The following is a 24,605-nucleotide window of genomic DNA, read 5'->3' as shown; positions in this document are numbered from 1 at the left end:
ATGAACGTGGATTTGATGGCCGGGGGAATTTTTCCAGAGAGACGACAATGCTCAACCACCTTGAGAAGATCCAGACCCAAAATATCAAAGAAAGCTAGGTAGAATTCAATGGACCAGCCGTCAGGTCCCGGGCTCTTGTCTCTTTGAAAGCCTTGGATGGTAGCCTCGAGCTCCCCCAGCGTTACCTCCTTGATTAGCTCCTCCCCTTCCCCTGCATCCACAAACCTGGGGAAGTGCTCAGCCACTCTCATAATCTCTAGCATGTTGGCTTCCCTCGGGGCCGCATATATATTCTTGAAGTGTGAGGTGGCCAAAGATGCGAGCTCTCTGGAGGTACGGACCTGATGCCCCTGTTCATTTTGAAGCTCCTAGATGGTGTTGATGGCTTTCCGCCCATTTGCAAAGCGGTGATAGAACTTTGTGTTTTCGTCGCCCTCCTTGAGCCAGATCGCTCTGCTTCTTAGACGCCAGCTTGCTTCTCTGTCCTTGAGGACTTGAGTCCTCTGCTTGGTTAAATTTTCATAATGATCTTTCTGTTCCATGGAGGTGTAAGTACCTTCCGACTGAGCTTCAAGTTCTGCAATGGCCTGCTCGGCTTGGTTTAAGATTAAGTCTTCCTGTTCCCTTTTCTTGTGTGCCCAAACTCTGGATAAGCCCTTAATTTCTGAGAGGTTTTTGACAAACCCTTTTGCTAAATCCTCCTCCTTCGGGATTGGATGAGATTTCCAGAAATCCGAGACGAGCTTAATGTAGGAGCGGTCCCGAAGCCAAGTAAAGTTAAATTTGAAGGGGGCTGAGATCTTGTGTCGCCTGTCCCCCACTTCCAGATAGATGGGCCTATGGTCTGAGATTCCTCCGCTGCCTACCCATTGCCTTGACCGAGGGTGGCTGTTGTGGAAAGCCTCCTTAATAATAAAACGGTCCAATCTCCTGGCTAGGCTTTGGCTACCAGTTCGGTTGTTTTTCCAGGTATGTTGTATATTTGCGGAGGGGATATCTATCCAGTGGTGATTCTCTAGCAACTTCTCAAAGAAATCGGATAGCGGGTCTGTCTGCGCCATGTGTCCCCATGATTCCATGAAGCCCAGAGAGAAATTCAGGTCCCCGCCTAGGATCACATTATCAGCTAGGAGGAGAGAAGAGCTGAAAAGCCTTCGCCAGAAAGGTTCCCCATTGTGGCAGGGTCCATAGATGTTGATGATCCTCAACTCATCCTCCAGGTCCTTGGAATAGATATCCGCTCCCAGAAATCCCCCACCCCCCCAAATGTTCTTCAGGACTATGGAACTATTCTTAAACCCAACTGCAATCCCCCCAGAATGACCTGAGACATCTAGGGCATGGAATGTCCATCCCGGCAGCCATGAGATTAGAAGAGGGATGACCGATTCCGCCTTACATAGGGTTTCTTGTAACAGGATAGCATCAACCAATTCAGATAGTAGCAGTCGCTTCAAGGCCAACTTTTTTTCGGGGCTAGCCAACCCTCTGCAGTTGAAAGACAGAAGCTTCATGGAGGAGGGTGGGGAAGGGTGTCCTTTGCTCTAAGAACCCTTTCAATGGTTTTCTGTTTACCCTGAACGACTTCGTCACCTGCTTTTTCTTTTGCTTTGTTTAGATTGGATGGTCTACCTCTACCATGTCTGGGTGAGAGAAAGGGGGGTGCAACATCCAACCCAATGGCATCTGGCTCTCTTTGCTTGGAAATTGAGCGAGTGGTGTACCTCAGCGCGGAGTTCACTGAGGGGGAAGGAGGCGTGAGGGAGGGGATCGGGGTGGATGAGAGAGAGCAAGAAGTGAAAGTGGGCAATGGCTTCAAGAGGGAACAAGTCATGTATGAGTGACCTGTCCTAAGGGGGGGGGGGGAGGGGGCCGGGAATCAGCTACAGGGTCGAGTGCAGTCGTGGAGGGGAGGGAGGGAATCAAAATCGAGGGAGGCAAGTGGGAGGAGAGCGATAATAATGATGAAGAAAGATGAGTAAGAGAGGCAACAGAGGTTAGAGACATACCCGATGAGAAGACGTTGCCTTTTGCTGCCTTGGAGCGCGTCAGAGGAGGTGAGGGAGGCCTGATAGGGTTCTTGCCCCTTTTCTTCTGCACAGGTGAGAGCGGCGCCTCCACTATGTCCGAAGTTTTGTTTTGCTCTGCCTTCTAAGTCACTGTAGCCTGAGGAGGGGGATGCTCGATCTCCGGGTCATGATCCTGCTCTTGGATATCCTGATGATTCTTCTTGAGGAGGGGACAGTCTTTGTAAAGATGACCCACATGGTGACACCTCCTACAGCGGTAGGGGATACCTTCGAAATCTAGCAACTGTTTCCTCGAAAAGGATCTCCATTGTAGTAAGATATATTCCTGTAGACCACTTCTTGTGTCCAAGTGCACAAGGATCCTAGCATAGGCCATCATTCTCATTGTCAGGTATGACTTATCAAACTCCATGAACGTACCCAGAGAGTTCCCAATTCTCCTGAATATGTCCTGGAACTAGTATTGAAGGGGCAAGCCCGGGAGCCTGATCCACATCGGCCTGACCCCAATTTGTTCGGTCTCCGGGTTGAAGAGGGGCGTCCACCTTTTGAGGAGTACAGGTGCTTTTTCGAAGTGCCAAAAGGACGAGAGAACCCAGCTCATGTGGTTGGCCCTGGCGAACCTCAGCGCGAACCATCCCCGCACAAGAGTCTGGACGAAGGGGATTTCCGCCAAACGCTGTCCCCAGATCTCTGTTGCCCATGATTTCAGCCTTTCCGCAGTGTAATTTCTGCCTCTGATGCGTCCCACCAAAACTCTGTCCGCTAATTCCATCGCGTCCCCCCACTGGATATCTTCTTCGAGCCGTAGAATAATGTCCGCTGGCCTGGACTTGAAGCAACGATGTTTCTTTGAGGGACGGGGGGACATACGCTTAGGGTTTGCTGATACCCTCGCTTCTTTCAGAGCAGCGGGCAGGTGAGGAGGGTTAGGGTTTGGGAGGGGATTGGGGATAACTTCAGGAAGGGGGGCACCAAATTAAAACTGTTAGAGGGAACAAGGGGAGCCAGGGGCGGGAGGGGAGCTGCCTGAGGGAGAACTTCGGGGGAGGCACCAGACAGAGGTAGAGGCTGGAGACCTGGCAGTTTCGAGGGGCCTGCGTGGCTCGGCGAGGTTTGAAAGCAATCCGAGAGAAACCCTAGGGTGGTCGGGGAGGGCACAACGAAGGGCGTCCAGGAGGAGGGTTCATCCTGCTGAAGAGAGGCAGAGAGAACAGGGTCAGATGACTGAGTGAGGTCCTCGAAGCTGGCAATCAGGTTTTCACTGTACAAACCACCCAAAGCCACAAACGTGGAGCGCCAGATGGAGCCTTCCACCAGTGGAGAGTCCAAGTAATCCACCTCGTCTATGTCCATCACGACAGATGCTAAGCAGGGTTAAAACCTCGGAACTAGTTAACCGTCGGAAACCGGCACCGACAATAATGGCGGATCGGGACCGTTCGAGGGCGAGAAAAGTGGAGGCAGAAACCTAAACGGGTCGATCAGGTGGGAAACCGACGGGGAGGGGGCAGAGGCCTGCCTGTACATCGCCCTTCTCTTAACAAGACAGAACCCTTAGCAGTGAAAACGACAGGGTAAATGGAAAGAAGGGAAAGTAAAAACCCTCCCAGCGAGAGGTGATAATAGATAATGGCGAGAGCGGGCCATAGGTGCTAGTACCGAGGCGTGTCAAGGGTGGTTGCAGGACCGATGCTGGCCTGCAAAACCCCGTACCCTCTAACCTTGTTCTCAGTCCATTCCGTTCAGGCCATACCGTTCCAAGGCTGCCTTCCCAGATTTGTAATTTTAATTAATTATTTATATTATGCTCCTTTACCAATAGGTGTCATATTTCATGATTGACTGGTAAAATCCCAAATATGTTCATCCTTTCCATGCTGCAAAGGTTCCATATTTTGAAAAGATCAAAAAACTTAAAAAATGTAAAGAGGGTATGCCCTAAAAGAAAAATCAAAGGGTAAAAAGAATGGAATGGTCAAGAGGAAAAAGAAAAAATGATGAACCCCAAACAAAGAAGACCAGGAAAGTGTGCTAAGTCCAAAATGCCACTACTATTCTATTTTTGTACAAAGAATCTCATTGTGTGCAATTAGTTGACTTTTGCCACAGTTGATGGATGGCCAAACAACTTAATCTTGGTCAGTTCATGTTTAAATTTCTTGTTTTAGAGATAGAGAATAAAATCTGTCCAAACAGCTCAATCTTGGCAGATAAGTAGTTAGATAGAGAAGCAAAGGTGCTCAACAGCTAAATCTGAGCCCTTGGAAGAAATAAGGGCAGACTTAGATAGGATTGCAGTCAAAAGAAAAGAAGACAGCAAGGGTTTTCTAGTCCAAGTGCACCCATGTAAAAGGAAGAAAAAATGTTAGGTACTATAGACTGGGTAGGCAGTTTTGGTGTTGCAAAAGCATGCTTATGATTAATTTTTGTTTCTCAAAAGGTTCATCTCATTTGATATCATAAGCACAATGGCAATTGTTTGGTTACAAGTCAAGTGATGCATGTCTAATTTCCCCTCACACTTCTCCCAAAAACACTTACTAACCTTCCCCCCAAGGATATTGAGATCTGCTCAATACTCTTACATCACTCCATTTCATGAAAAAGCCTAAGAAGTATAATAGTGTTGCTTTGAAAAAGAAACCACATTTCTTGTGTATAAACCCTTTTTATTTCCCTAAGCCTAAGTTTTTGACTATATAACTTAGTGCTTTTTGTTCAAACACATCTCTCATACTAACACATTAACATTACTATATAAATCCCTATATTTCTCCCCCCCCGTATTATGTAAAACATATGAAAAACCCCCAAAAAATTTAAGTATCCCGCCCCTGGTTAATATATAACCATAACACTATAAAACAAGGGTTTAATGGTTCACCCGGAATGCATTAAAAACCTCCCCGCACGCAAAAATTCCAAAGTTAATTAACACCAGGTTAATTAACTATTTAAACCCCCCAACGGCCAATCAAACTGTTCCCGATACATTTAAATCCACGTTTATTATGATTGGGCCCCGCGCCGTAGCCCTCCGCCACCTCAGACCCGCGCCAGCCGTTAGATCCGGGCCCAGAGATCGGACGACCCATAATCATATCACGGCACCCCTCCACGCCGATATTTACCGCCCGGGGAGCCGACGGTATTCCCGCCATACTGGGGACACGCGACGCCCTCCCGGCATGCTCGCGGCCCCTCCTCCCGATACCACCTTGGCCCATAAGCGGTGCGGGCCAATACCGCTTACCGCCCCCGCTGACCCCTCCGCTTACGTCACCTCCACGTCAGCATTCCGTACCCCACGTCACGACAAAACATCACGTCATGTTGACGTCATCCGACCAAAAGTGCCAAAAAACCCGCAAAGCCGATTTTTTGTTAAAAAACCCGTAAAAAAACGTCATTTTCTTTCATTTTCATTCGTTGTTTTCTTAAGACTGTTGCATGCAAAAGCACGTCCAGCAGCTGCGCAAGCTCCGGTCTGCCACCCCGACCAGCAAACTCCAGCATTCTGCGCCTCAACTCGTCGGTTGACCTGTCAATTGCACTCATGTGCATCCAAAACACAGGTATTTACCCCGTTCCACCTCCCGAACCTATGTTTTTGGTTTTCCTCTGCAAAATTGTACCTGTAATAGCCAAATTCAAGCCAAAATAGTCCATAATTGCTATACCAAGGCACCCATAGCTGCTTTGTAACCTTTTTTCCACAAGAAATTCAACCTCTGGTTAAAAACACATAAAATTGAGCAATGGAAGCCCCTGTGGCCCTCAATGTCGCGCCTCTCAATGCACCTCATACAGACCGGCATCATTTACCCTTGGCAGACAGAGATTTCCAGATAAAAGACCCAATTGGTATACAAAATCATCTTCACACCTTTTGCCTAGTCAGAAACAGTGATTTGAACAACTCTGACATCTATGGAATATGGGAATCCAATCTCCCCAGGTATTACCTTCCCTCAGTCAATGTGTTCCCTGATATTGTCCGCCACTGCTGTGCCAATTATGACCCTGTCAGTAAAGCAGTTATGACCCCATCACAAACTGTCCTTTTCTACATAACTGCTGAGTCTATCAATGAAATGCTACAATTCCAGCCAATTCAGCCTCTTGCTCCTCTGTCCATGGGATTTTTGCTTGAGCAAGGCTCTCAACTGTCCAGTGCAGAAATAGCCCGGATTGCTAAGTTATTCATGAAACCAGAATGTCAGCCCCAAGGCCCACCTCCTTATTTATATGTCTCATTCAATGAGACTGGAAGAATCCTTCTTGATATGATATCAGTGATCTTGGGATTCAGGTCTAGTGAATTTGTGGATGAGATGGTCCTGGTTCTGTTATCCACCTTTACTCTAGGACAACCCCTGGCTATTAAGTATGATTACACCTCTTTCATTGCTGGCAAAATCCATGGTCAATTTATGAATTTGGAAAGAGAAGGTGTGTTTAAATACACAAGTTTCATATATCATCTGCTATTGTACTATCACCTAGAAATATTTATATTTCCCATCAGAAAATTGGACTCCAAAGGAGAGAGGAGCTCTTTAATCTTTTGGACTTCTGTCTTCCACAGAATTATTGAATCCCCTTATACCTATTGTGAGTTTATTGACCTGTTTATATATCCAACCTCCACTCTATTGATAGGAGCTCCTCCTCCTAGGCTCTCGGGCGACATAAGGAAGATTCTATAGCTCTCCAAGAACTACAGGATAGGTGATTGGTATTTCTACCAGGATCACACTGAAATCAGGATATATGGCTGTGAGTTGTGCCCTTATAAGTTGCCCAAATATGTGCCTATGAGGTTGTTTGCTCTGGAATATTTCAGGCAACTTATTAATGCAGATTTAACTCATTTTTGCAATGTGAAGAAAAAAGCTCAGCTGAGGATAAGAAACCAATTAGGCCCCTTTATCATTAACAAAAGGGAAGCATGGGAGGATGCTGATAAAATATTAGGGGAAGACCTTAAATTGAAGAAAAGCTTCTAGTGGGTACCATATGACCCAAATGGCTTTATAAGTGAAAGAAAAGTAAAAAACCGGCTGTCAGCTTACACACATCATAGGATCCCTGAAGTAGAACAATATGCCAATCAGGATGAATGGATAGAGGGTACATTAGTAGAAGAACTTACTCGGCAACAAAAAATGGAACAAGCTATGAAAGATTTAGAAAAGACCCTTGACCTGGACTCTTTTGGACAGGTATCTTTCAAACTGCCTCAGCAAGCCGGAGTGGGTACGTCTTCTGTTGGGACTTCACAACAACCTATACAAGAGGCCAGCGCACCAGTTTTAGGTTCTTCAAAAGGCAAGGAAGTGGCAGGCACAGAACAACAAGAAATGACAGATCAGCAGGAGGAAATTCCTCCAGTGCAGACCAAAGCACCAGAGATACCAGCACTACAGACTCCTCTAAATGAGGAAAAGGGTAAGAAAAGGGATAGAGAAGAAACTACACCCATCAGTGGACCTGCAGAATAGCCAGGTGCTAAAAGGCAAAGACTCAATCCTCTATCTGAAGAAGAAATCATTGAAGAGACAATAGAAAGCCTAAGAGGTGAGAGGGCAACCAACCCACAGACCTCCCTAGTAATAGACATATCAACCAGCTCACACGGGCAGGAACTGGAAAGGCAGCATAGTGTGGAAGTTTCATCCACAAGGCCACCAAGCAAGCAGACCTCTGATGTCAAGAGAACATTCACAGAAATAAAGGCTAGAAATGACCCATTAAGGATACAAATTTATGACCAATATCTTAAGATGGCCCCCACAAAACAGCAAAGATTGATGTCTGCATATGACATAAAGGAGGGCAAAATGATCATGAGCTATTTCAAGCCCAAGGTGCAGCAACCACAGTCAGCAGCTGATTATATCAGGACAAATCTGGAGGTCTTGGCCAAAGACATTCATCCAATAGACCAGATTGAGCTGCACAAACAGACAGGAGAAATGGTGTATTCTACACTAGCTGACAAGGCAATGTTGGCTCATAAATTACAAAACTCATTGGAGAACACCTCTGCTCAGTTGGATCTAGAGAAAGCTTCTTCTCTAGCAAAGGACAACAGGATAAAATCTTTGGAGGATATTATCATTGAACTGGGACATGATCCCAAAGATGCCAAAGGCATAAAAGCATTAATGAGGAAGAAGGAAGAAGACATTGTTGCCCTCAGAAAACAGCTCAAATGGCTCCTTCTATGCATCCACAGACAACAGAAGTCCGAGGAGGACATGATGGACCTATTCATGAGGTTAAATGAAAGATTGAGTGAGAAAGAGCAGGCATTGGAGAAAGCACTACAAGAAAAGCAGGGAGAGTCGACCTCCCAGCCACCTGAAGTAACTCCAACAGCTACAACTGCCCCTCCCACAGTTATAACAACAGTGCCTCCCACTGTCCCAGCATCAACTGCAGGAATCACCACAGGTACCACAGCAACAGCAACAGCACCAGGCAGCAGTACAGCCATGACCACAGAGCAATTAATTAAAGCCATGGAGGAGTTGAAACTCCAAGTATCTGAATTGAAACAGGTCAAAGAAAAGCTGGCAAAGATTGAGCAAAGCTATGACAAATCTAAAATGACTGTGGCAGAAAAAACAAGGGAAGTCAAAGCATTGGAAAACAAGGTAAGAGCCTTGGAAAAAGATCTCTCTCTACATGAGCCTCTGGCAGAAATCAGAGAAATTTTGTGGAACAACATTATTCAATCACTTAGTGGTGTATGGAGGTCCATTCAGATCATTTATGAACAGATTGATCTGATAAAAGTAGCCCAAGTGGAAGTTCAGAAAACAAGAGCCTTATTGGGGCAAATGCCTGAGCAAGCTAACAGGCTAATCCATTTTTTGAATACCCAGACCAGTGAAGAACTGGCAGCACTTGATATTAGAGACATAACAGGTACCATTTTGGACATCAAGAGAGTTCTAACCATGAGAACTCTAATGCAAAACTTGGACAGAAAATGCCAGGACATGCAGGTAGAAATTGATTCTTTCACAGACAAATTTACAGTCCTGAATCAAAAGGGTTTGCCAAGTCCTGTGGGAGATAATGATCGTTTGATGAAGCACAAGGACTATATACACAAATTAAACACATTTTCTGTAAATCAAGCTAGTGCATCTTCAAGTACTTCAACAGAAAAAGCACTTCCATCTGGCCAGTCCCTGTATGACAGCCTGGAAAATCTTTTTTACATAGAGCATGAGGTGAAACATCTGTTCACCACCCCTCCTAATTTCTTCAGGTACACAGATGTTGATGAGACTTTAAGGAAGATACAGAGACATCAAATACCAGGACCAGAGTGGTGGCAAAGCATGCTAGAAATCCTGTAGACTTATCATTGGTCAAAACAAAATTGTGCTCCATCTGTTATAAATGCGCAGAGCAGAAATGAACCACGGTCCTGCAAATCAAAGCGTATCACATCAGCATTCAAGAAGGCCCAGCCAAAGCAGAAAATCAGCACAGAGGATCCGTAGGAAACAACTGGGAACCAGCTTGCAGCACCTACCTCCAGTACTTCTCATAAAGGCGGATCAACCACCACAACACGAATTTATTGCACCATTTATTGTCTCCCTGTTCTCGAGACTGTCTGTCTCTATCTATGTAAAAGAAACATTAATTGTCAGCAGATATTTATTTCTAGCCGATTTTTTGCATAATATCTTGACATTTTTGTATAAATACCCCCTCAGGCGGAGTATTTGGGGATGGTTGGTGGTGGATATTCATAGCTGTGACTGTAATACTGAACAATTTTTGGAATAAAAGGCTGTTGGAACCATTTTGTCTTGCTCACTGGATGAAGAATTGATGCTAAGGACCATGTTGTAGAATTCTTGAATCATTTATGGATCAATAAGTCTCTTCTAACTTGTGTTTTATAGTTTCTGTGTTTATTATATCATCTATATTTCATGATCTAAATAATAGAGAAAAAGAATAGCCCAGAATTTGCTTGTTTGCACTCTGTGTTCAATCTCTGTTATTATTAATGTTTTCTTCAGAATTAGCATAAATAGTGAATTTTTAATTACTCCTGTTTCCCCTGGTTCTTTCATTTTGAATATTAGCTAAGGAATTCTTAATTGCTCCATAGCAATAATCATCCATTTTCCCTCTGTCAACATGATGAAGGATTCTTAATTGCCCTTCACCCATTGACTCCATTCCATAAACATTTCAGCCTATAAGTTGTTCCATTTTCGAGTACCTTGCTCTGTGATAAATTCTCTGATAAGAAACTTAACCCAGAAAGCCATCCTTCTTGACTCCATCATGCCCAATGGACTGAAATACTTCAGTTTTACCTCACTGTTCTATTGAGTCCCCATCCTTCCAACCAAACTCAAAACCAAAACTTTTGCACTTCATAACTAGCCTAATACCCTTTAAAATAAAGCTAAATTAAAAAGAGAGAGCCCTCTTTGGATGCAGATTGGCTAGAATCTGTATCTAAAAGATTGGTCTGTGGTTACCTCGGCCGTATTCCTTTTCTTACAACTTTGGGGAACACCCTGAGTGATAACAATTTCTATTTTAATTTAATTTTAATTATTCCTTATTTTAATTATAAATATTTCTTATTTTAATTATAATTCTTAATTTTAATTGTTATTTATTTTAATTATTAATTTTAATTGTTTTGATTGTATTTATTTTGATTATTTATTTATTTTAATTATTATTCTAATTAATTATTAATTGTTATAATTATATTTGTTCTAATTTATTTATTAATTATAATTATAATTATAATTGTTGTAATTATATTTATTTCAATTTATTTATTAACTTATTTATTTTTACTTTGTATTTGTATTCGTTTTAATTATATGTCGTGATTATTTATTAAGGCTCCCTATATATTGTCCTATGTTGAGGAGTTTATTATAGTTAAGATATTTTTTATTGATGTTTAATTCCTATGATTATATATATATATTTTTAAGGTCCAAGTGTGTTATTAAATTAAAATGGGTTAGATCTATTAAGTGTGTTCTAGGTTAATTAGGGGAGGATTTTGGTTAGGGGTAGATTTGGATGAGAGGATTGGAACCTAGTTTTTGCTTATGGTCCATCCATCGTCTCCGTTGAGGGTTAGAGAATCATTAGTCGTTACTTATGTACCCAACAATGTCATCAACATGCTCCAAAACCTAGCAAAGGTTGGAAATATGTTTTTAATAAGAGTTAGCAACATTATTGTAAGCACGTAGACCATGGAAATTTCTTTTCTACTTATGCAATGGCTATGCCAAATGATATGGACCCCACCATGTGATTCCACTGTAAATTTTCAAGATATGGAAATATCATTCCCATTTGCACCATTTACATACTGACAATAACATTCTAAGAACCATTTATTTTTCTTTCCTTTTATGGCAATAGCAACTAGTGACTTATTTCACAAGTAACATTACTTGTGCTTTTATCTCAATTTCAGTTGTTGCATATGCATTAATAAAGTTTAGCATAATTGATCCGGATTTAAACAGGAATGCAATAAAATACAGAGATAACCATAAAAACAGATATGCAGCGGAAATAATACTTCATTTCATTACTGTAAAATACTGAAAGATGCTTACAAACAGAAATGGAAATAAACCAGCTAGGGCGATGGTAGCTTATCTCTGAGAAGAGATGTGGCGGCTACATGCCTCTGAACTGTTCCGAACTGTGTTACAATGAGGCTCGAAGGCCTATTTATTTTTGAGAAACAATGGAAAACCCTTCACATCCCAAAACCTAACCCTAGAAGATGAAAAGCCAAATTGTGGGCACCGTTTGGGTAAATTGGTACATCAATTTCCCGGGGTCATAACTTTGGCATACGATCTCCATTTGACGCGTACGATAGCTCGTTAGAAATATCTATCCGAGTACTACCACTTTGGGAGGCAACATAGATCCATGGACCCATGTTGCCCCAGATTCCCAAAAAAACGTCGGTTAGGGCCTCAAAACAGCTTCGGAAGTTCAGGACCTGAAAAACTGCTAAAAATAGTAAACTGTGCTACAATTTAGGAAACTGAAAAAGCTAAAAGAGACAGTTGTGGGGGTCCAAATGGGATAGGTGGGTGGCCACCAACATCCACCTGGATCATTCCTGCCCCCTTAGGAAGCAATGGTCCCCATTGCGTTGAGTTCCTCCCTGAGATGAGGAAGCTTCTGCTGAGCTGGGTCTCTGGTGAGCTGTTCTGCAATCTCTGCTATGACCAGAAATGGTGGGAAGCATGGTCGGCGATGGTCCACATTGAACACTCGGTGCAAGCGAAGGAATGGAGGAATGATGTGCTTCAGAGCATTGTTTCCCGTAGCCTTGGTACTGGTCTAAGGACCATGTCTGAGTGGTCGGAGCTTCTGATGGGCTCTTGTAAGGCGTTCTTTCTGCAGATGTAACCAAACTTTGTCGCCCACCTGAAACTTGTGTGGTACCCCTGTGTGTGAGGAGAAGTTGTTCGTGTGTCTTGTTATGACTGTATCCCTTTGCTTCTGCTGCTACGTGGAGGAACCCTTTGCAGGGGTCATGGATGTAGCAATGATCTTCCCGTTACTTTGGGAGTGAACCAGACAGATGAATTTCCTAGTCTGGGAGATGAGCTTGCTGCCTTTCTTAGTAGTGATCAAAGATGTGGCGGTAGGTGGGTCTACCTCCGGTATCCTGTATAATGAATTATTCAAAGAAATAATGACAGCACGAGGCCTAGACTCATACACAACATGTCGCCTCCACAAGTATGGCTGGCCTAGTAATACATCACAAACATACAGAGGTGTAACATCACACAATACCTTATCTATGAAGGGCTTGATGCTGTAGGGAAGGCAGCACTGCTGGCGAACTTTGAGATCTCGTCCTTCATGAAGCCACCCGATACTGTACGGCTGTGGGTGTGGTGTAGTCGGTAGGCCCAACCGCTTCACGACCTCTGCTGAAATGAGGTTCTTTTGGCTACCACTGTCGACAATGAATTGCAGTGGCGAACCCTTCACCCACATCTGTGAGTGGAAAAGACGCTCCCCCTCTTCTGGATTTTTGGGCTCATCTTTCTGGATCTTGGCGGTGGCAACAGTGGCGCTGGGACCCGCATCAATGATCTACTTCCCTTTGCCATTCCCCTTGTCAGGTTCTGGCTCAGGGTTGGAACATGCATCTGATTCAGAAGCCTTCAACTCAGCCACCAGCGACTGCTTGGTCCGACACTCACTTGTGTTATGAGTGGGACCCTTGTGGAACTCACACCACTTTCCTGTGTCCTTCTTCGGCTTCATGGTGTTGTTCTTTTCTTGCGGCTTCGACGGGTTGTCTTGGGTCACCCCGCCTTGGCTTTGTTCTTTGGGCTTAGGATTTGTAGATCCAAAGTCTCACTTCTTCTGTTTTAACTTTTGGTCGATTTTGACAACGTATCGGTATGCTGTGCCGAGTGAGGAGATGTTCAAGAACCCCATCTCTTCCTGGATGTATCTATGTAGGCAGCCGCGGTATTTGAGTACCAAATGTAGCTTAAAATCTTTGATACCCAACTGTGTGCGAAGGGTATGAAAAATGTTTGTGAACTCCGGTACATCTTGGTCTCGTCCCTGCCGCAGTGTGGTCCATTTGATGTATTTGTCCTCATAGCTTCCGACAGGGTAGTACTGCTCCTTGATGGCATCCCGGAAGTCATTCCAAGTGGGTGCGGTTGAAAATAGTGAGCATGTACTTTCATCCTTCTGCTCGCAGTAGGTTTCCCACCAGTCCTTGACGTGGGGGGCTGCTTTGAGAAGAGCGAAAACAATCTTTTCCCGACTTGAAAATTCATGAACAGAAAAATAACCCTCTAGCAGATTTAACCATTTATCTACAGCATTCGCGTCTATTTGACCCTCGAATATGGGGATTTAAAAATTAACTTGTACCTTAAAGGGCGTGGCATTTCCAGAGTTGCTGCTGGAAGCCGATGTGTCGCTTTTGGGTAGCCGCTGAAGGATCTGGGCAAAGCTATCCATCATCGCGTTCCTTTGCCGCTCGAGCGCTTCTTCGAGCAAGATTTTGATAGGATCTCCTGCCCCCTCATCTTTCTTCTCATCCGCCATGGGAGGCCGTCGGGATTTGCGAGGCTGGTCTTGCAAAGGTTCGACCAGTTCAAGCCCTAACTCCTTATATCCCGACCTCGTTGGGGACATGCAAAGAAAAATAGAGAAAAAGCAGACCGCTCTGATACCACTGATCCGGATTTAAACAGGAACGCAATAAAATACAGAGATAACCATAAAGACAGATATGCAGCGGAAATAATACTTCATTTCATTACTGTAAAATACTGAAATATGCTTACAAACAGAAATGGAAATAAACCAGCTAGGGCGATGGTAGCTTATCTCTGAGAAGAGATGTGGCGGCTACATGCCTCTGAACTGTTCCGAACTGTGTTACAATGAGGCTCAAAGGCCTATTTATTGTTGAGAAACAATGGAAAACCATTCACATCCCAAAACCTAACCCTAGAAGATGAAACGCCAAATTGTGGGCCCCGTTTGGGTAAATTGGTACATCAATTTCCCGGGGTCGTAACTTTGGCATACGATCTCCATTTGACGCGTACGATAGCTCGTTAGAAAGATCTATCCGAGTACTACCACTTTGGGAGGCAACATGGGTCCTTGGACCCATGTTGCCACAGATTCCCAAAAAAACGTCGTTTAGGGCCTCAAAACGGTTCCGGAAGTTCAGGACCAGAAAAACTGCGAAAAATAGTAAACTGTGCTACAATTTAGGAAACTGAAAAAGCTGAAAGAGACAGTTGTGGGGGTCCAAATGGGATAGGTGGGTGGCCACCAACATCCACCTGGATCAATAACCTCTCTTTTTTCTATCATTTTCACGATTGTTGTATTGTTTCCTATTTTGTCCAAGTGGACATAGCTATGTTCGTCTTGGTTGCCTTGTTTTTTTCTTCTTCTTTTTTTTGTCTTTTGGGCACAACCAAGAGTCCACATTCCAACCTTCCTTCAATTTTGGCCCTCTCTCTTTCTTTTTGTTTACCTCCCACATCGCAAGTTGTTGATGAAGGTTATACAATATTTTACTTCCATATACAACTATGGGATTTCTCTCCTTTTGCACTCAAATACACAATATTTGTCTCTCAAATATTGTGTTGATCTAGTATAGGTATCATCATTACGTTGGATATCACATTTTTAAAATTTATATTAATCAACAAAAACAAGATCTCAATTAGAAAAATTTAGGTTTAGAGATTCCTCTTTCACAATTGTGGATGCACCTCTTAGCGACAAACTTTTGCTTCCACATTAAGTTGTTTACCAGTCTTAACTTTCTACAATTCCACTTGGTTACTCCAGATTAACTTAATTACCACCCATATGTCCATCCTGTGGCATCAACATAATTCCATTCTTGGTTGAAACCTTTTTTTTAACTATTTATTTCATATTGCCATGTACGCCTAGCCTAGTACAACAATACTCATACACACATGTACAACAAATGTTTCTTAAGAAAACAAGCTAAGCCCGACCGACAAGGAATCCTTTGAAAAATTAGCATGATAACTATTGTTTTGTGAATTTCGCATACATTCTTTTCCAAAACTTAACGATATGACTGTGTGCCTATAAGCACATGTTCTCTAGAAACTAATAAAAAATATTAATGTATTCATTTAAGGGAGCCTGGCTCAATAACTATTCTCTCATGCAATTGTTTTTTTGTTTTTTTTTACTATTGGTGGTTTCTCAGTTGTGGCAAGCACTCTAAGAGTGGTTTGATAGCCCAACAACAAGCACCTAGGGTGGTTTAACAACCTCCATGGAAAGTGTTTAGTCAATTTAGTGTTCTAAATTGCTTGCATAAATTATCAACCGAGGTTTGTAAACTGATGAAGTGTGTTGCACTATATGTGCTTAGTTAACTTTTCTCTTACTTCGTTGTTTTGTATTTTATGTTTGTTTTGGGGGTTTCTGTTCTTTGATGTCTAAGAATATACAACCTGTTAGCGCTTGAGATTTCACCCTAGGCTGAGGAAGGTAAACCTTCAAGGCAACATCAAACCATTTCACCTCATAGCTAGCCCTACGGGGTATGAGAAGGCTCTCTCCGGTCAAACTCGGTAGATCTTTCAATAGGATGAGCTGACCCAATTAGGAACACTGATATTAGGCTAGTAAACTGATAAGGAGGGTTGATTTAAAGTTTTTTGGGGTTTTTGGTGGCAATTGGAGGGAGTGCAATTCAGGATGCGGGGATTGAGCTCAGTTTTTGCAGGTGGGTCTTTGGGGCAAGGTAGGAGTTTGAGCTGATGCCTTAAGCTGAGATGGATGATCAAGGAAGAAAGAGAGGGAGCTAAAGAGGGCAAACAATGACTTTGAATCCTCTTTAGACAGTGGAAAACATAAATATTAAACAAAATTGAAAGCTGAGCATGGCATGCATGAATTCAAACTTTATCACTTCTTTTGTTTAATTAGCAGCAATAGAATAAGAGATGGAACACATAAACACACTTACAATTACAATAAGAGAACACACCATCAACACAAGAGTCCACAAGAATCCCAATGATGTCTGCAAAACCCTGGTCTTCCTTTTCCTCAAATTGCAGAGATACAAGTAAAATATACAATAGGAGCTTCTCCCTCAAGAGTCCAACCATGAAAATGAGCAAGAGAAGGCATAATATAGATGATCTAACTCCTTTCCCCACCTCTAGGGGTCGAGCTCAGCTTCCTAGGAGCTGTTTCAACTAATTCTAAACTGAGCACTAGATAATAGGCAGTCAAAACAACTTGCCTCTAAAACTTAGGTAATCTATCCATGCATTAAATATTCACTATTTACATCAAAGAAACTTCTAGAAGTGTCAAAGGAGAGTAAATGTATCCAAGTGCTATGAAAATTACACAAAAATCCATCATTTACATGCCTCAAAAGTCAACCAAAGTAAAAACAGTGTTTTGCTGGCCGAACTGGTCAAAACAGTGAAATTTCCCTGAGTGGTCGCGCCCCTCACTTTGACTGGTCGCGCGCATTGACAGCTCTGTTTGAGGGCCTTCCTAGTGTCCAAATCAGGTGCAAGATAACTCATTGGAAAGGTCTGTGAGTCTACTTTCCAAACCCACTGGAATTTCTAAATTTGGAGTTGATTTGACCCCTCAAAAGTCATTTCTCCCAAGGCAGCTTTCTGCAACTCAAAAAAGGGGCAGAAAGTCAAAATTTGCATGTATTTTGAGCTTTTGGAAGCCCAAATCTTCATAAAATCTGAAACCCATCCATAGGCAAGTGTATTTTTGCATGAAAATTCCAAAAATGTAGAGTTTTCCCCGTTCTGAGCTTTCCCCATGACTGGTCGCGCGCGGGGTGAGACCACTCAAATGGCCAAAACCTGTAAAATTCTCAAAAATGCCCAAAATGCCTCAAAACTCTCAAAATTTCTTGAGTTTGCTACTAGGAGGAGGCTAATGAGTATCATGGTGAGTAAGAGAGGCCTCAGCCAAGATACGGAGCGGGTTGGTCTTCTTCCTCCTCTTGCGGGCCTCGGACAACTTCCTTTGGAGTATCTTCATTTTTGCCTTGCAAACATGCATTCTCGCCCAATAATGAGTTTTCATGTTCCGTAGCAGCCTTTTGTCTTGGTTGGCTTTCTCCAACAATCTCTCCAAGCGAGCATTTGCCTGAATGAGCAAAGACTCCCGGTCAGCAGGCAATGGGTCCCCAGGCCTCCTACGGTTCAAGCCTCTATTACCGCGGATCCTCCATAGCTCATCAAGTTCTTTCTCCACCTCTAATTGTCTGTTGCGCTGCTCCAGATAAGTGATGGTCCATTGGGCCATTTGGAGCTTCTGCTGCAACACGAGGTTCTCCTCCTCTCTCTGTCTGATAAGCTCATAAAAATCTGAAGAAGGAGAATGAGCATCAAGGTCAATGAAATCATGAAGTGTATCGCCAGCTCTCTCATCCTCAACCATGGGCTGCTTGCCCTCCCGTACTGCCTCTGCTGATGAAGAATGCGAGGCCCCTTCCACCTGGTGTGGAGATAACACTCGCTGATCTGAAGAAGATGACGAGACCCCTTCCACCTGCTGTGGAGAAAATACTCGTCGAGCTGCTGCAAATAAGGTCCTATGACCTCTCTGATAGGTGACCCGAGGTGAAGAAGCCACATGTCTCGGAACAATAATCTCGGGCTGGTGTGATGGACCTCCTGCCTCATGAATGACCTCTGGCTATGGCTGTGGCTGTGGTGGCACTGTAAAAACCTCATGAGAAATGAAGTCTGCCCATGGAATGCCCTGCTGACTCAACTGATGGGAAACAATGAGCTGAATGAGACCATGATGGCACAAACTCCTGTGCCGCTGAGCTGGGGACTGCCTCTGAAACACGGACACCATCCTCTGAATGTCCTGGAAGAAGTAAACTGGGATGTTCATCATCCTCACTCGGGTAAAGTGCATCAACAGGCGAATGTGACAAGCAAAGACTCGTGAAAACCTTCCCTCACATGTGAAGTAATGCATGATAAGCCGCATGATCGGAGCATACTCCTCTCGGAGGAATCTGAAAGGAAAGTTCCCTGACAAGTGATGTACGAATGCTGGCCTAACATATGGCTCAAAATAAACATAATCCAGCATTTTGCGCTTGGGCCACACCTCACCCACATTTGGTATCCCGGTAGCCTCTGAAATCACCTCCGGAGATAGTACAAAATTCACCCCTGCAAGAGTGACCTGCCCATCATGAAGGTGCAAAACAAATAAGCGGGCCAACTCCCTGTGGTGCTGAATCTGGGCAAGCCTCTCACAGAACTGAAAACATGACATATAACGGAAACAATTCACTGCCATAGGACAGGCCTGCAATTCTGTCAAAGAGGTGGGTTCCTCTCTCCTATGATGACCACCTTTGCCACCCTTACGAGGCCTCTGCTGTACCTCGATCTCTGTGGAAGAAGACCGGTCATCACCTTGCTCATAGGTTTCAGTGGTTGACATGGTGCTTTTGAGCAAAGTGAAGCAAATAGATAGAGTAAACTGCTGCCCTTGCCTGCAAAAATGCTGAGAAGTATGCTGTTTTCAAGGGGAAAAAATCATAAGGGAAATGTTAGGGGAGGGATTTTTAATAAGGAATGGGAAATATGTAAAAACAGGGATTTTTAAGGGATAATTCACAAAATGTCAAACATATCATCTCATCTTCCATCATTAGGAAATCATTTGCAAAGAAATACTTTATTAGGGAAAATATGTATGATAGTCATCAAGGGAAAGGACATGCATTTGCAACAGGAGTATAGGACAGCATAGATAGCTTGCTCCTTTGAGTTTTTTGTTTTTTCAATGTACATCATAAGGTAAACAGTGTTTTTCAAAGGATTTTATGTACATTTAGTCATAGGGGAACAAGGCTTCTTTTACATCTTGTCATAAGGGAAAAGGGATCTTAATTGAACAGGATTTTAGGGAAGGGGTAGAGAGGAAAACAGGGCTTGGTTTTGGGGAGACACAACAATATTCTTTTGCAAACAATATTTACAGCAATATGTCCATTTTATACATATACACAGCTGCATTTTTCTTGTTTTTGCTATGGATATGCAACAGCAGTGTGTCTTCTATTTTCCAATGACTATGCCCAGCAATATCTTTTTTTTTATTTGGTCATTTTGCTATATTATTGCTCTTTTCTCTTTTTACATAACATTTTTATCCTTGCTGTTGTTCATTTATTTTTCTTGCCGTGTGGAGGGTATTAGGGTTTGGGTAGAATACATGAAAGGGCATTAGGGTTTTGTAAAGGGATTTGGGATGAGAGATTTAGTATTTATTGCAATTGAGATAAGATATATATGACATTTGTGAATTTAATAAGAAACAAGGAGGGAATAAATAGGGATTTAAAGCCTTGAAAAAACATCAACCCTAGCATAATGCCTACATGAACAAGCAATCACCCAAATCCATTTCTCCTTACATTTCTTGGTGATAAACATATATATGCAAGCCCATCATTTCATGTTCCAAGCATTCAAACGCACTAGAAGACCCTACCTCGATCAGTTGAGCAAGCAAGAGGGCGATTTAGTCGATTTGGAGTGGTTCTGTAGAAGACAGCTTGAGTGGTCGCGCCCCTGCTCTGAGTGGTCGCGCCCTGCCTGAGTGGTCGCGCCCTTTAGAAAAATACACTGCAGAGGGGTTGCTGAGTGGTCGCGCCCCACCCAACTGGTCGCGCACTGAGCCTGAGTGGTCGCGCCCCTGAGAATGACTCCAACTTTCTGCAAATCGCCTCTTTTGACCTCTCACTCGTTTTTGCAAGCTCTCAAATGCATAATGAGGCTGTTTAGAGGGAAATTTACTCTTTATAGGCCCAATTTGAAAAAATTAACTTACCAAACCCACTTTCTAATGTTTTTGTTTTGACATTCACTTTTAACACTGTTTTGAGTTCACTTTGTCCTGAATTTGATCTTTTGAGTGCTTTAACTCTGTTCTTTTTGCAGGTTGACCATCTGATGGACTCTGGCGAGGAGACCAGGGTTATTGCCGGCATTTTGAAGAATTTTGAAAATTTTCCTTATTTCTTGCAAATTTCACATGACCTTGGGTTTAAAAAGAGGGTTTTTAAATCCAAGGTATAAATGAGCTGTACCTGATGAAAATATCCATGAAACATATTTACATACCTCCTTCCGGCTTGCTGGGGACCCATGGACCTCTGACTCATGATCTTGCAATGACATTTGACCGAAACCCTAGACCTAAGACTTTGGACTTCAAGACAAAACAAAACAAGCGTGACACAAGTTCATTAACTGATATGACCTGATCCAGCAAAGCCAAGAAGGGAACAAGGACCAGCTCCTCCATCAGTTTTATGGCATGCCTAATGGAATGCAAAACTGACATTGATGAGACACCTACTTATGCATATGCAAAGAGTTTTTTGATCACTGATGGAGGGCATCATGACCGACACTAACACAACCTATGAGAAAATTTAAATGGATCTAATGAATTTTAAAGGAAAGGAAAGGTTCCTAAGTTAGTCTAATCTCCTAAAAATGGACCAAGAACTGTTGACTAGTTAGAACCTAATAAGAAAACAGAGCATCTATCTTATCTTATCATTAGTCCTAATCCATGGATCTAATTCTTAAAACCAAAAGTGATATTGATGCAAAAGGTAACTCAATAATTGCATTCATTTAAACATTCAACCATTCAATTTTGGAATATGATGAAATCAATCTCCTTGAAATGATTTTTTGGAATGTCAAGTGATGCAACTAAGTAAGGACCTGAAAGCAGAAAAGAAAAGGTAAAAGCATGTAAAACTAACAATGTACTGAGTAAATTCAATCACTGTATGAATTAGATATTTAACCATTTAAGTTAGGATCATCATCATTTTGAAATGGTTTTTGAAAACATCTATTAACATAGTTAATTGACAGTTCTGTTCTAAGAAAATGAATAACAAAACAGTAAGAAAACTAAGCAACTGTGTATTCTTATTACTTCAATCTTCATTTAGTTTTGGAAACAAAGTCATTTTTCCATAAAATATCTTAGAAGAACAAGGCTGCACAATTGTGATTTTATCCTTACACTATTGGTTAAAAATTGAAATGAAACATCATTCTAAATTAGAAAACAGACTTGTTGAAAACAGAGTAATAGAAATTAAACTGAAAACAACAAGTGAAAAACCTCCTTCAGTGCAAGGGCCCTTTGCAACTGATGTGGCTGGAATGCTAGCTAGTTAAAGATGCACTTTAAACCATCATTGACAAAACGAAGTTTGTATTATGAACAAAACGAAGTTTGAATACAGAGTATTAGCAAAAAGCCTGTAATTCCTTTTAGCTTCTAACTACTTCTCAGTTCCATGCAACCGATATTTATAGGAAAATAACATAATTGTTTAGGAGAAAAACTTGCTATAGGTGGCTAATTCGAATTAAATCTAACATCATTGTTTATGAGAAAAACTTGCTACAAGTGGCTAAATTCGAATTCTAATAGGACTGTTTAACTTCTGATCAGCTACATATGGCTTAATTCGAATTAAATCTTCAATAGAACTGTTAGACTCTTGATTAGCTACGAAAGAGCAAATCAAGAGTCCTACTGCTTCTAGATAACGTATTTGACTCCATCTTTGACCATGACTTTAGGCACGCTTTTCTGTCGATCTGGACTGAGTGAATAAGATAGAATCCATGTGGAGATGATTTTGGAAATGCCCATGTGGCCCAGTTCTTCATTTGACACTTGTAACCTGCCAAACCATGAGAGTAGCTATGGAATCCTTAGTTAGCTGCAGAATAGGCTGTGTTCTGTAGCTAATTTGCAAAAATCTATTAAAATAGCAAGAACATGAAAATATAATATGGTGATCATTTTAATGCTTTCCTAAGACAAAACCTAGCATTTATCATTGATTGGGTCTGTAGTCTTATGAGAAAATGAGAGAAAAAGGTGAGAACAAATGTCAAGGAGAAGGTAATTTTGAGGTTCAACATACCCCCACTGCAAAATCATTGCATGTCCTCATGCAATTTTTCAAAAATGTGAGTTCTTCTTCTCTAATGCATTTGCTCAGACACCTCTACTAGTACATCCAATTTTCTTCTTTTTCTCTTCTTTGAAGTGACTGTCATTCTGGGTTTTCACATAAGAAGGCTGTACTTGAGGTTAATGACTGCTCTGTTTAAAATCTTATTCTTTCTTTTCAACTTCCTGTTTTTCTTATACCACAATCCTAGATGCAAAATGACATTGTCATGAATTGCATTGTCCAATTTATTTTGTTCCTTCAAGGTTTCATTCTCCTATTTGATATGTCTTTTCAATATCTCTAATTCATAAATTTTCTGTTTGAGAGTGTCAATTAGAGGTTCTTGCGGATTGACAGAAGGTTCTGAGTTCATTGAGGCACTTCTCTTCTCCATTTATTCTATATAATCATATATTTGTTGTTGTACTGGGTCTATGCTTGGAGATCTTCTGCTTGGGCTACCTTCAAAATGATGATTAGGAGAATTTTGAGGACTGTGTGTAGAAGGGATGTTAACAGGAGATGTTTCTGGGGTTTCCTCGTCTAAGTTTATAAACTTTGTCCCTTTTGATGATGTTTTCTTTACCAAACCTCGGAGTCTAGAGCTTCTTCTAGGTTGTGGATGACTTACATTCTCCTCATTTGTGACCTTTTTCTCCTTTCTTATCTTTCCTCTTGCCCTGATTTTCTTCGTGATTTCTGTCAGTTCTTCAGAGATTAACTTTTCATCATCTTTCTGTAATGAAGACTCAGGTCTATCTTTAATAGTTATACCAGTCTTCTTTCTTTTGCTTCTTCTAACATTATCTTCTTTAGGTGAATCTGGTGCTTCTTGGAAATGGTTTCTAATGAGGAAATTATCCCAGGTATCTTCTATGCTTTTTAAATGAAACTCAATCAATACCTTTATCAACCCATGATGATACATGGTTGCATCTATGAACTCTATTTTATTTTGCACATTTGAGGCCATCCTTCTTAAACTATTTAGGAGGAAGAAAGGAAGATTGATTTCTTCATTTTCTAGGAAATTCATCAGTAAACAGATATGGTAGACATACATGCAACCAAATCTCCCCTCATAGGTGATAAATTTCTGTAATATCAAGAGCATGTTCCTCCATTTACTTTTAAGAGTTGAAATGGGAATTCCTTTTCTAAAAACAGAGACATCCATACCTGGGTTTTTGAGTATTACTTTCCATGATTCACTATGGAACTCCTCGGTTTTGAACCATCTTTCACCATGCCTTGGAAGTTCTATAGCCTCGGTTATGAATGACTTAGTTACTACAAACTTAATATCTCCAATTTCTACCTTTGTGCCATCAAAAGATTGAGCAAAGGATTTTGTAATCTCCTTATGAAAACCATCAAATTTCTCGATGAATTTGAGCCACCCAACTTTCTACAACATTTATTTGAGTTGTGGGTATCCTTCCATGTATTTTGGTCCTATCGGTTCTGATCTAACAATTAGCCCCATGCCTTCTACTATGCAGAGTTCTCAACCTTCAGAATTACCCTTCCTGGTTTTATGAAATGGATTGACTGCAATATGGTGAAAGGAACTGCAGATTTGTATGAAATAAGTAGATGGTAGGGGTTTTGGAGAAACGTGGACAAGTATGTCACGTCGTATTCATGACCATTAAAAACAAGGAGGGAGCTAATTATGGACCGTTATGTGACAAAATATGGAGGATGTGGCGGATATGCAGTACGATGGAGATTGCAATAAAATCAAATGATGATTTGTCAAGGAAACATATGAATACCCATATTATATATGCTTTATGTTTTAACCTTGCTATTTTAAAATAATTTTTTGCATTTTACCTTTTAGAACTTAACCTTTTCGTTTGTTGTTTCCTTTGATGTTGATCCGCAGATACCCTTTTAGCATATCGGTCTTCAAAAACAAGGTTCTTCAATTCCTTGCAATCATCATT

General features: G+C 41.8%; 1 protein-coding gene across 1 annotated transcript; it reads right to left on the bottom strand.

Moving 5' to 3' along the window:
* Positions 1 to 368: 368 nt before the first annotated feature.
* LOC149240033 (uncharacterized) lies at positions 369 to 1,061 on the bottom strand. The gene has a single exon (XM_089370038.1). The coding sequence runs from the start codon at positions 1,059 to 1,061 to the stop codon at positions 369 to 371; it is 693 nt and encodes a 230-aa protein (XP_089226164.1).
* Between the last annotated feature and the right edge of the window lie 23,544 nt (positions 1,062 to 24,605).

Source organism: Pinus tabuliformis, chromosome 8 (genome assembly GCF_031772625.1).
Source record: "Pinus tabuliformis cultivar Carrire ecotype Pingquan chromosome 8, CPIR1, whole genome shotgun sequence".
Taxonomy (NCBI): domain Eukaryota; kingdom Viridiplantae; phylum Streptophyta; class Pinopsida; order Pinales; family Pinaceae; genus Pinus; species Pinus tabuliformis.
This window is presented reverse-complemented; position numbering and strand designations above follow the sequence as displayed.